Below are 13,508 nucleotides of genomic sequence, written 5' to 3'. Positions count from 1 at the left end.
ATATGCGATAACGTTGTTGAATATCCCGATAACGATATTACTTGTGATAAATAAACAGATATTAAAATGTACTCCGTTCTGCATTTCTGCTGCTTTCAGTATTATTAAATACAATCAGTATTATGCTAAAATACAACAACATCTAGTGGTCTTTCTATAATCCTACAACTCTGAACCTCCTTCTACCAAAATGAAGGCTTTTCATTGGTTGTGTTTTTTGATTGGTCTGTTTGAAAGCTTATAAGAAGGTCTCTTCCTGTTTTGGAAATCGATTGACTCCCTGACGAAGGCTTGTATGCCGAAACGCGTCGGAGTACTTTAAGATTTATGATGACTAAGCCATAAATAAAGGCTTTGTATTTTTCTAAAAGAGAGTGCCTTGGAGTTTCCTTATTGGTTTCTACATTATGTCTATCCCATCCACAGAGCATCTCAAGCTATTTTTTTGAGTCCTGGAAGCGCTCCGCTACAGACATTTGATAAATTGCTTGTTGAATTTAAAAAAAGAAAGAATTTTTTTTCCAACAATCTTTTATTGAACAAATTGAATTGAACGTAAAAGGCGCCACTGAAAAAAAGTTCAGTCAAATGTAACCTCAGGCCTTCTAGTATTCTAAATGAAGACACTGCCTTAGACATATACTTATTAATTCACTCGAATTATACCTTACATGTGACAAATAAAATTGATTGATTGATTGATTGATTGGGATTTACTATTGGTGACATTCTAGAACAGAAATGACCAGCCATCTATAAAATCTAATATGAACAGTAAGTTTAAACTGAACATGAAGGCCGGGTGGCGTGTGCTTTGTGATTGACAGCACTTCAGCTGCGTCTATAGTTAGAGTGAGAGTCTGTAGGAACACACCCACACACACCCACCCACCCACACACACACACACACACACACACACACACACACACACACACACACACACACACACACACTCCAATCTACATGGCCAGAGAATGTTCACAAGCACATACCCACACGCTAAGTTGGCATAACACAAGGATGGGTGACATTCACACAGATGGGCTGTGTGTGTGTATGTATGTGTGTGTGTGTGTGTGTGTGTGTGTGTGTGTGTGTGTGTGTGTGTGTGTGTGTGTGTGTGTGTGTGTGTGTGTGTGTGTGTGTGTGTGTGTATAAGAATACAATAGCACCGCCTTCTGGTTAATTTCATCTCAAATTCAATTTTATTTATAGTGATAAATCACAACAGGAGCTATCTCAGGACACTTTACAGATAGAGTAGGTCTATGTTGTTTCATAGAAATGTCTGAAAGAGTGCAAATTTCATAGCTGATTAATAGATTTCAGCTGCAGCAGCTTATTTGATCACATTTACTGCTGACTGATGGTTCATATATTCGTTTGATATTATAGAAGGTTCCTTTTTTCTCTGTCATCTAGCTGCCTAACATGTTTGGGAATGTACGATCAACCATCCTCTCCCTGATGATTGGCTCTTATGCTTCTTCAGCTGTCACCTTCCTTGGTGTCAAGGTACACATACGCATGCACGCACACACACATACACACACACACACGCATGCATGCATGCACAAATCTACTTGAACATAAAATTTTAATCAGCACAGAATAACTTTTCAACATAATCATCACAACAAATAATTATTTAGGATTGTTTTCGTCAACTTGCTTGATTTCAGTGATGACCTAAGCAATTGTTGCATATACAACGATGCCACATGTCAGGTTTACAACATGCCGGCTCGCCCTCTCTTCTACTCATTCCTATTATCTTCCTTTCTATGTGTCTCTCTCCTTACCTGTCTTCCTCCCAAACCCTCCTCTTCCTTCCCATCTTACTGCTCTTACCCCTCCAGTTGATATATGACCTTGGCGTGTCGTTCCGCGTCATCATGTGGGTTTGGTCTGGTATGGCCTGCATGGTCTTCATCAACTGCTTCCTAAACTGGCCTGCTGAATCATTCCCTGCACCTGAAGACATCAGATACACGTCAGTGTACTCTACATCCTGTAATCACATGAAAACACACCCAAACACAATCATCCCTAAGAATCCCCCCCCACCCCCCACCCTTTCTTTTAGGTTAAATATGGGTATGCACATTCAATTATGATTAAAACTATTTAACACTCAAACAATATTTAAAAAGCTGTTATTTACACAAAATGTGTAGGAAATGTTCATGAAATTTACTGAGCACCTTAATGCTGACCCCTTTCCATGTGACACTCCATGAATTGAACACGTATGTTCAGTAAAGTAATCATGTGTAGATAATTACTTGTCTTGCCATGGGCTTGTGAGGGCTGAAGTTATTTTAGATGTATTATACATTCAACCTCTTTGTCTTTTCTTGGCAGTAAAAAGGTGAAGCTTAGTGGAGTTGTGACAGAGGACAAGGTGACTGGGGACAGGTACATCACCCATGTGACTGTCATGGAAGACATGATGGGACCTAAGCAGCCAGAACCCCAGCAGACAGACTCCCCAACCACAACCCAGGGTAAGGAACACTGTCGTCGACATTAAACGCTTGTTGTATTTACATTTATATATTTGTGTTAAACAACAAATCTGGAGGTTTCTCCCAGAATTTTTACTTCTCATCAGAATGGAAATGTGTGAAACACATCTAGATGATTATATGACATAAATCCTCTGTTTTCTGGTGCAAAGTAGCCAGTTCCAATTTGTGTCGTGCTGACCGCTGCTAGTTTTGTGGTTTGGTAAAATGAGTGAGAAGATCTGTGTATTTTGTGCTTTGATCATGCAAATGTAAAGAAGAATTGAGCAATTTAGTATTGCACTTCTATAAAGTTAGGGATTCACAGAGGCAGATTCTTTAAAATAATGTTAAAGTTAGTGCGGCAGAGTTACAGCTCAGCTAAGGAGGACAAGCCTCTCAACAACCAATACAAACCAATAAGAAATGATTCTTCTACTATTTTTTGTGAAACAGGTTCTTTCAGTGTGGTGTGAAACTCCCTCAGGCTTTAATTAAAATCACTAATCATTGTGTCATGCTTTCATTAGTCTCAGCCACTTAATGAGAGTGTTTCAAGCAGGTTCCTTGTTGGTAGTGAATAACTGTACAGTGAATTTGGATACTGATGAACATTAGGACACTGATGTACAGTATGAGTTCCCTCCATTAACCTCTGAAGTTCTGCATGGTAATAATGTAACTCCAACTCCAGGGTTAGGTACAAAAGTGCCATAAAAAAATAAAAGAGAAACATTCTGGAAACTGAACTCCCAGTGAACTGTAACAATTGGGCTGAATTGTTTGAGTCCCTGGAAACATATTCTCTCTCTCTCTCTCTCTCTCTCTCTCTCTCTCTCTCTCTCTCTCTCTCTCTCTCTCTCTCTCTCTTTCATCAGGCTCAGTGCCACTCTGTCATTCTGTGTGCACTCCCATCTTCCTGTGGAGTATCATCACCATGGCAATGACCCAGCTGAGGCTGATCTTCTTTATGGGTGCAATGAACAAGATGCTGGAGTTCCTGGTCACCTACGGTGACCCCAACCGTAAGAATAATAACCTACATGACTATTTGTTTTAAAAAATTGAAATACCTCTTGGTTGAACCAAACAATGACAAGAGCATCAACATTGTATGGTTTCAGTTGTCATTATAGGTGAAGCAATTAGAATCATTTCCTATTGACAAAAGCTGATTGAAGAGTGATGTTGCCACTAACATTGTGTTAAAGCATACGTGGTGATCCCTGACCTGAAGCTGTTGTCTGTTTCAGCTTCTGAAGAGCTGCAGGAGGAGGTGGAGGAACAAGGTATGAGGCAAGATGCTCAGTATTAAGAGAGGACAGCCTGTCACTGGGCTAAGTGCATAAATTGTATTTATAGCATCAAATCATAACATAGGTTATCTCAAGACACTTTACAGATAGAGTAGGTCGAGACCACACTCTATAATTTACAAAGCCCCAACAATTACAACAATTCCAGTAATTCCCTCAAGAGCAAGCAGTGCGACAGTGGCGAGGAAAAACTCCCTCTTGGGAAGAAACCTCGGACAGACCCAGGCTCTTGGTAGGCGGTGTCTGACGGGCCGGTTGGGGGTGTGATGAACAGTCGCAATAATAGTCACATTAATAATGGAACAGTGACTGGATGTAGCGGGAAGCTGCAGGGTTCAGCAGAAAGCAGCAGGGTTCAGCAGGAAGCTGCAGGGTTCAGCAGGAAGCAGCAGGGTTCAGCAGGAAGCAGCACGAAGCTGCAGGGTTCAGCAGGAAGCTGCAGGGTTCAGCAGGAAGCTGCAGGGTTCAGCAGGAAGCTGCAGGGTTCAGCAGGAAGCTGCATGACATTGCAGGGCACCGCTGAGCTCAGCAGGGAGTGCAGCAGGACCACGGCGACAGCTGGAACCAGGATCTTGGTGTCAACGTTCTCCAAGGAAATACGCTGGGGGAAAAAACATAAGGACTCCGGGGTAAACTCCCCAGAAGCTAGGATTAGTAACAAGCATTTCTGGGACAGGATACACACAAATAGTAATAGTAATAGTAATAGTAATAGAAAGGGAGAGGAGAGAGTGTGTCAAAGGAAGGAAGTCCCCCGGCAGTCTAGAACTATAACAGCGTAACTATAACAGCGTAACTAAGAGAGACAGGTCACAACAAGTTACTACAATGTTTTGACTGATGTTTGTATTTTGTGTGGTTTGTGTAACATCTTTAAATCTTTACACCTTTGAGAGAGCATTTGGACCATTGGAAACTAGAAATTATTATTAAAGCGGACATATTATGCTATTTTCTGTCACATCTACACGTATTTTAGAGAAACCCCCGTGAGCTAAAACATCCAGATTTCCAACTGTTCTAAGTGTTACGCAACTCTAAGCCGGCCTGCTATGATTGGTTATCTGCTCCAGGTAGGCAGGACTGGAGTGTTTTTTTTTTTTTTTTACCACGCTACTGTGGTGGTGTTAACGTTGTCACATGTAACTACATGGCAGTAAAAGGTCATCTTGGCTGCCAGTGTTGTTAAATTCTCCCAAATTCCGGATCACATTACTCCTAAACATTCCCGGTTATGTAGTATTTGGTTAAAAAGCCTTTATCTGTGATTATTGACTGTAGAAAGTGCTGCTATATTCTATTAGTGTCCACTGCTAACTATAGTAGCTACATGGCTAACGGCAGTAAACTATGTAATCTGGGCTGCCAATTTGTTAAATTCTCCCCAATTTCGGGTCACATTCCTGCTGAAACATGTCAGATTGGGTAGTGTTTGGTTCAGAAGCCTTTATCTGCGATGTCTGACGGTAGAAAGTTCTAAGCTCAGCTATAACGTTATACTCCGTTGCAGTAGCTCCTGCTTCAACTAGTGTTTAAACCTGTTTGAGTTGGGACTCACTCGGATCTTTCACCGAGAGTCTCTAGTATCATTAACTCGGATCAGTTGAGTCCTACTACAATTCAATCTAAAATGATTACAGTGCCACACACAAACCTCTTGCAACATTAGCTACTACTAGTCCTAGCCATCTTAGTTGCCAAAAGCTTTAGAACTTACAATTTCGTAGTCAACCACAACTCCACAAGTCAACTCAAGCGAGTGAGTGAGCAGAGACAGTCCGAGACAGGTTATAGGAACTTCCTGACCCGCAGACTCAGAGCCGGAAACATTGCAAGCTCTGAGACCATGGGACTCACTCGAGAACTCATGAGTCATCATGACTCATGAGTTGTCAATGACTCACGAGTTCTCACGTGAGTCAGTCAATCGCGCAAATCAGCTGGCTACGTTGTGGAGCTTTAGCAGACGAGTGTGTGAATCTCTCCTCGAGTCCGGGTGAAAACCACAAGAAAAGCCATTCTTTCACTTAACATAATAACATACAATGTTCTGCACGTAGCCTAGCTAGGCCTACTGTAGACCATGGTGTATACATGTAGTATATTAAAATGCAATTAGGTCAAGCAGACAGTCCAAAACATTGCAAGCTAGCCTCGGCTCACACTGGTTACACACTGGATGCGTCACGCTAGCATGTCAGCTGTCCGTTTATAATTCGGCTCCCATGTTAACAGGTTAGAGCTTACACACTGCCTGCGTGACACGCGGCTTGAGCCTTGACGAAAACGCGTGCCTGTTAGAAATAGAACCAACGCCTATTTTTCACGTAGCGTGTTTGAAGCGTTTCCAGGCAAAATAGAATAGGAAAAGATGTTTATATGTCGTTTAGACATGAATAACTATTAATAAATGACATGTTGATGTTTGAAAGTCTCTAGGTTTTGATATAAATGCAGATATAAATGTAATTTTTAAAAAATAATTGATTTTCTAATATTGCACCTGTCAATACAGAACCAAATATTCTGTAGCCTATTTTGCCATCAATCCTGCCGACGTTGTCTTTGCTGTAATCAAATCAGTATATATTTATGTTTAACATGGTATTTCATTTTATCAATGGGAAACATACATGTGTCCAGACAAGGCTAGCAGCAGCAGCACCACGTCAGACACGTTCCTGGTGTGTAAAGACATCCACGCAGCCGCCGCGCAGCTGGCATGCAACAGAAATGCCACGCCACGCAGGCAGTGTGTAACCGGCCTTATCCTGAAAATGCTACAGTATATAATAGTTGCCCTTTAAAACACATAATAAAGCATTTTGAGCTGACCTGTTCAAAATATTGCAACGAAAACCACTTATTGTTGTTATGATATATTCATCAGTTGACAATAAGCAACATGTGGCTGAGGTCATGTTCTTGGTGTCATTGTCCTTGCCATGGATTGTAAAAATAATGGACAAAGCTTCTGGGTCTGAAAAGTGAAGCCAATGCGAAAGTGCCTTGAACCTGCATTCTATTTCATTTCCAGCAAGGGGGGCGACTCCATTAGTTGCCTCAATAAACATTTCCCTAACGAGTTTATGGTCTCAGTCGTTAGTTTCAAGTCTTCTCAATACAGCATGAGGTTTATTTAGTAAATGATGGTCCCATTTATTTTAAAATAGACTATAAAGCAGGGGACAATCACTGTGTAATTTCACTTGATTGGAACATTTTGGTTGCCTAAAAATGTCTTGTTCAGCGTTCATATTGGGAAATAAAATCTCAAAAATACTTGACATCAGTATTTCTAAGATAAGATATTAAGTACTGTTTGTAGTGGTTTCAATCTGTTTTCCATTTGCTTTTCTCCACATGTTGCTATGGACTTCTCTCTCTCTGTGTCCTCCCCAGTTGGTTTCTACTCATCGATCTTCGGTACAATGCAGCTGCTGTGTCTAGTGACCTGTCCTATGATTGGCTACATAATGGACTGGAGGTTGAAGGAGTGTGAAGAAGAAAATGCAAACACACTAACAGAGAATAGGTATGAAGAAGGTCCAGTGACGTGTCTTTGGGTTTAGGCATTGTGTTGCTATGTTTACATTGTTGTAAAGCAGCCAGCAACATGTATTGTATAGATTAGGCTTAGAAGGTGTATCTTGAAATTCAATACTCATATGCCATTTTTACATTGAAAGAGTTTTTGGTGGCTGTTCATACTGGCCCTGAAGTGAGCCCTATCTTGCCTACACTGTAAAAGATGAAGGAAACAACACATCATAATTCTGCATCTTGGACTCTGTAACATCCACATATCCTCCTTAGCTGTCAGCCTTTTTTGACGTTTGTCCCCTTCAGCCAATCAGAATCCCCAAAGAGAGACAGAAAGATCCAGAAACTGACCAATGCCATGAGAGCTTTTACCTTCACCAACCTCCTATTGGTCACCTTTGGAATAATTTCCATGATTGACAACCTGCCCATACAGGTTAGAAAAATACTGTACAGGAATACAACGTATTTTACATGTATGCAGACACAGATACAAAAAAAAAAGACAAAGTCACACTTTTAACGATCATTTATTAATCTGTTCTTTCCTTCTCTATTAGGTGGTGTCATTTGTTCTGCATACCATAGTGAGAGGATTTATTCACTCCTGCTGTGGAGGTCTCTATGCTGCTGTGTACGTATCACCACTGGCATCATTAAAGCTGCACTAATAGATATTTTTAAATAAACTATGAAACCAGAAAATTACACAGTTTTACAAAATGCGCTATTTCACATTTCCTACACTGTTTAACACAGATGATGACTGAGCACATACATCTTCTGTTATATTGCTCAATTCCCCATCTGTACAGTATGCGCTGTCAATTTGGGCAGCTATGTTTGCTCTGCTGCGTTTATGTTTGGTAATCCTCTCAGAAAGATACTTGAGATCCTGAAGGAAACCCTGAAAACCCTGAAAGCCTGTTCTTGACCAGTACCATCCCCTCTGAAGAGAACTAACGGGAAGCGTCTTCTCTGACAAGCTAGCACTTAGCCAATTCTTCCTGGAAAACCACTCCATGTTAAATCGTTTTTACTAGATGTTTGGTTTATAACAATATCCCATGGCTGCTTTTTTCAAAAGGCAAACTATCAAATGTTGTAGATGTTGTATGTTTTGTAGAAGATAATCCACAACATTCATGGTGACGACGGTTATCTTCTTTAAAATAAATACTTGGCAAATAGATAATCAAATTGCAGCAAGGCAACAGGTAATCAGCCTCACTTGGCATTACATGTGTGCCTCATTCACACCAACTGTACCACTACCAACTATAGTGGAGTAGAAATATAAAGTAGCGTTAGTCAAATCCTTAGGTGTTACCAGCGAAAAAGAGCTATTGTTTGAAATAACTTTAGATTTTGATTGTAAAATGCATTAAAATATAAATTAGTCTTTGAAAGTGACCATGGTATAAGTGGGTGGACACCTCATCGGCCATTAACCCGCTAATACCATTGTCACTTGCCACATTTTGTTTTTGTCCTATTGTGCTAGGTTTACAGTATTTTCATTGTGAATAAAGACAATGATTGGGGAATAGACATTCTTTCTCTTTTGTTATTATTCTGATGCGTTAATCATTTCAATCTCCCTAGGTACCCACCCAACCACTTTGGAACACTGACAGGCATGCAGTCAATGATCAGTGCTGCTTTCGCTTTGCTTCAACAACCACTGTTCATACTGATGGTGGGACACCTCAGTGGAGATCCTTACTGGGTAGGGAGCACACACACACACACACACACACACACACACACACACACACACACACAGACACACACACACACACACACACACACACACACACACACACACACACACACACACACACACACACACACACACACACACACACAAAATCAAAGAGAAGACAGGAGGATAACATGTTTGTTCCATGCACTGACATGTCTCTCCTTACAACAGATCAATTTGGGCCTTCTCATCTGCTCCCTTGCTGGCTTCCTGTTGCCAGCCTATCTGTTCTATCACCGTAGAAACCTGATCAGGGCAAAAGCAGAGCGTGATAGGTTGGCTGCCAGCCAATCTGACAAAGAGAATGCTCCTCTAACCCAATCAGATAGTGGAACTGCTAAGAGCCAAGCCAATGGGCATGCAGCTAATGATTACACACACAATGGGCATACTGTTCAAGATGATTGATCGAACAGGTTTTTTTTATGATTACTGTTATATACTATATATATATTGAAAACTATGACATCTAGCAAAAACAAAACAATACCAAATTCAAACATATTGAGCAAAGTTTCTTTTATCTTTATTTAAAACAAACACAAGTACATACAGGTTTTAGCCAACAATAGTACCACACCACAGCAAAGTTTAATACTCTTTGACTTTTCTCTGATTCCATTTACAAATGATATGTTAAGGTGGCTTAGTGGTTCACAACATGGATTTTAGTTAGTATAGTTTACATGCTGTTTATTGGAGTTTACTTTCCACACAAACACCATCAATTGCCCTTAAATGAGTACATGTACATGTGATGGAACAGGGAACTGCGTCCTGGGAAAGTTTCCAGTCCCCAAACCCTTGACCCAAGCATTAAAAGAACACGCCGACTTAGTGGGACTTTAGCTTAATCACGTATCCCCCAGAGTTAGATAAGTCCATACATCCCCTTCTAATCTCCGTATGTGTTGTAACTCTGTCTGACATCCCCACCGCTAGCCTAGCTTAGCACAGATGCACCTGAGAAGCCCCGTGGTGAGGAGCAGAGTAACAACGGTGCTTTTCAGGTGTTGAGCTAGTCACTCCGCCCAAGTAGCAGTGCTTTGCCTTTCTGAGAATATAGTTCCCAGCATGTATACGGTTAGAAGATGGCTGTGTCTCATGTGACCTTGTTATTTGTACACGCTGTGACTATACAAATCACAACATGTAAATAGGAAAATATTGCCGTTATTTATTCACTTATTGGAAGCAGTAGGCTAGTTGGGGCCGGTTACAGAGTTACGGCACGCACGGAGATGAGAAGGGTATGTATGGACTTATCTAACTCCCCCCAGAGTTAGATTCACTGTATCCCCCAATACAGTGAATAAGCTAAGGTCCCAATAAGTCGGCGTGTTCCTTTAAGTGACAAAAGAACATACAAATTCAAGGACCATATTGTGTTTATAAGTGCATTAGGAAGAAATCTCTTTATAGACAGTAGGTATGATTACAGAAATCAATGTTGATATGGGCACCTCACTATTATTTTAAAGCAGACTTAAACAATTGTGAACCTGCCCTTAAAGGTTAATAACTGCAAATGACAAAACCTATTATGATAATGACAAAAACTTTCATCTCAAGATAATGTGATGTTTAAAGTGAGACTATGTAAGAAATACACATTCTTCCTCTACAAATGGAAAGATGAATTCATAAATGTTGAAACACACTTTTGCTACATTTAATACATTCAGGTGTTTTGCTTCTCCTGCCTTACTTGGTCCGGTAAGACCAGTAGCTTTGGCTTGCTCAATGTTAGCTAATGTTCCAGACTTTTGCTGGATATTGCTTTATAATCGGTAAGCCACTTAATTGACTTTACTCTTCTCCAAGTGCAATTATTTTGCAATTGCTATTTGTGGTAACAGTGGCTACCATTTCCCAACAATTACAGTCTAGCTTTGTGGTGTTAAGATAATGGACCTAAACATAAGCAGCAACCACAGCCTTTGTGCTTCCATATTTAACATAGCAAACATAAATACGGTATATGTGACAATTTGACTTGGTAGTTTTTACTCTTGAAGTAGCTACTTACTGAATGCAGCACACTTACGTGATCAATAACATACAAGTAGTATTGCAAATAATCCACCAGTGGCTACTAAAGGAATAAATGAATAGGAGATTCATGTCACTCTCATGTCTGTGTGTTAAAGGGCTCATATTATGCTTTTTGGCTTTTTCCCTTTCCTTTCTGGTGTTATATATCTTAGTTGTGCGTGTTATAGGTTTACAAAGTGAAAAAGCCCAAAGTCCCCCCCAAAGGGACTTACCATCTCCAACAGAAAACACTGTTCACCAACTGCTCCAAACAGCTCTATTGTAGTCCAGCCTTTACTTCAGAGACAAACGTGGTCACTTTGTAATACACGTTATAATGCTCACCTAGCTGCTAGCATGGCACGCCCTCATACTCTGCTTCTGACTGGCTAGTAGTCCTTACCTAGGTACTGCGCATGTGTGACTCCCAACAAAGATGGAACAGAAGTGAGATGTCTCACTCTGTAGCTAAAACAGAGAGCTCAAAATTAGTTTTTTGAAAATTAAACCATGTAAATCTATTCTGGTACAACCTCTAAATACAATTATTAACCTGAAAAAGACCATAATATGAGCACTTTAATATGTAGTTTAGTTGATTAGTTAGTTTGTAGTTAGCTGATTTGTTTGAAATGATATGACCAGTATCCAGGATGCTACTTTGTTGTGATTCATTCTTTAACTGTAAAAAGGATGTAACATTACTATGATTGTAACATCAATTTAACAGGGTTATGTTTAAGCAACAGCTCACGAAAGGTCTTTGGACTTGGACTGAAAATTAGCATCAGCACCAAACAGCCTTTCTGTGTGACACCTGTCAAATTGTCAGTTATGATAATATATGGTGCTCTTTGGCAGTTTGTTACAGTGTCATGAGGCAACCAACTCTCTTAGTATCTCTGAGATATTTGGTTTTGATTATACAAATGTCACTTAATAAGTTGACTATTTAAATGAATAATTTAAAGGTTTTTAACCTCCAACCCCACCTGTGCAGACACAGTTTAGGAGTTCATATAAGAAAAATAAAGTGTTATATAGACACAAAAATAAATATTGTATGAGCAATTTAATAAGCACTTGAATGTCGCAAAGCCAGCACACCATGATGAATCAAGATTTGAAACACAACATGGCGTGTACAGTGTTAATACAAACATGTCACAATAGTTAAATGGTAAGCTTTATTTAGAGATGACATAATGATATTTAAAATAGTTCAAATGTGTGTTTGGATTTGCTTTGGAAGTGCTTTGGGTTGACCCCTGCAAAGTGCACTCTGCTGATGTTTAAGTGTCTTGATTTAAAGGCAGCATACGCACAAATAAAGAAAACAATGTTTGTGACATGCTGCTCATCTGATAGCTGTCTATAGACAGACTAGGCAGAAAATACGACAGGTGCACCTTAAAATATACTGCAATCCAATACAGAAACACCATATTGGACATTATAGGCTTCAGACAGGTAGTATTTATTCTATATCCATTGTACTGGATTGCATCAATTGCAATGTACAGGTGTGGCTTGTATTGTGTCCACCTACTGTTTGTTTGTATTTCGTTGTTTATCAGTGGTGCTGAAGTTGATTCTGGTCTCAACAGAATTACAGCGTTCATCATCATCACCACTTATTTTGGTGATGAAGAGGGAGCTAAAGTTTAATCACAAAATTATATGTTTTGGTAGTAACATATGTTTATCATCTTTAAAAACTGAATGACCACAGAGAATATAATTAAAAACAAATGTTCAGTGTAAATAACTTTACTCAAAAGAGGAAGATATATTTTGTGTTACATGTATTTGGCTTCTGACTAGATTTGCAATGTTGCTTTGGTTTGTTGTGGAGAAATGTAAAGAATTCTAAAACATTAAAAATGTTAAGTGAAATTGGGTTTCTGTTCTTTTTTTCCCACATTTTACATGTTTAAAATAGGAATTTGCTGAGAAAGCCCAAACAGATTTCTTATGTTCCCTGAATTATGATGATGAATGTAGTCTCGTATTGCCAGACCTATCTCCACAGCACTGTGGAGTAAGATCTGGCTGCACCACACATACATTCTGGGATAGTTCTTTAAACCAATCACAATCGTCTTGGACAGCGCTTAAACTCCGGACGCAGCGACGGTGGCTCTGCGTCATGGTCTTGGGAAGGAACTTGTTTAAGTGGAACATTTGCACCCTGCAAATTAAAATTGTTTACTATTACCAGTGTATTGGGGTGTGTACTCGGCGATATGCTCACCATGTACTGAAGGCTCAGTCCTTGCCGCAGCAGCAAGGGTTTGATTCTGACGTGTGGCCCTTTCCTACATGTCATTCCCTTTTCCTTC

General features: G+C 39.9%; 1 protein-coding gene across 1 annotated transcript in view; it reads left to right on the top strand.

Annotated features, from left to right (window-relative positions):
• Positions 1-10,028, top strand: part of slc43a1b (solute carrier family 43 member 1b) — a 39,092-nt gene extending 29,064 nt beyond the window's left edge. Inside the window, exons 6-15 of the mRNA XM_028567320.1 lie at positions 1,424-1,516; positions 1,861-1,994; positions 2,366-2,508; positions 3,387-3,533; positions 3,762-3,797; positions 7,227-7,359; positions 7,674-7,803; positions 7,928-8,001; positions 8,973-9,096; positions 9,304-10,028. Coding sequence (XP_028423121.1) covers positions 1,424-1,516; positions 1,861-1,994; positions 2,366-2,508; positions 3,387-3,533; positions 3,762-3,797; positions 7,227-7,359; positions 7,674-7,803; positions 7,928-8,001; positions 8,973-9,096; positions 9,304-9,540 — 1,251 coding nt within the window. The 3' untranslated portion in view covers positions 9,541-10,028. The remainder of the gene's footprint in view (positions 1-1,423; positions 1,517-1,860; positions 1,995-2,365; positions 2,509-3,386; positions 3,534-3,761; positions 3,798-7,226; positions 7,360-7,673; positions 7,804-7,927; positions 8,002-8,972; positions 9,097-9,303) is intronic.
• The last annotated feature ends 3,480 nt before the right edge of the window (positions 10,029-13,508 follow it).

The sequence above is a fragment of the Perca flavescens genome, chromosome 2 (assembly GCF_004354835.1).
Source record: "Perca flavescens isolate YP-PL-M2 chromosome 2, PFLA_1.0, whole genome shotgun sequence".
Lineage (NCBI taxonomy): Eukaryota > Metazoa > Chordata > Actinopteri > Perciformes > Percidae > Perca > Perca flavescens.
Note: the sequence above shows the minus strand (reverse complement) of the source record. Positions and strands in the feature narration are given on the sequence as shown.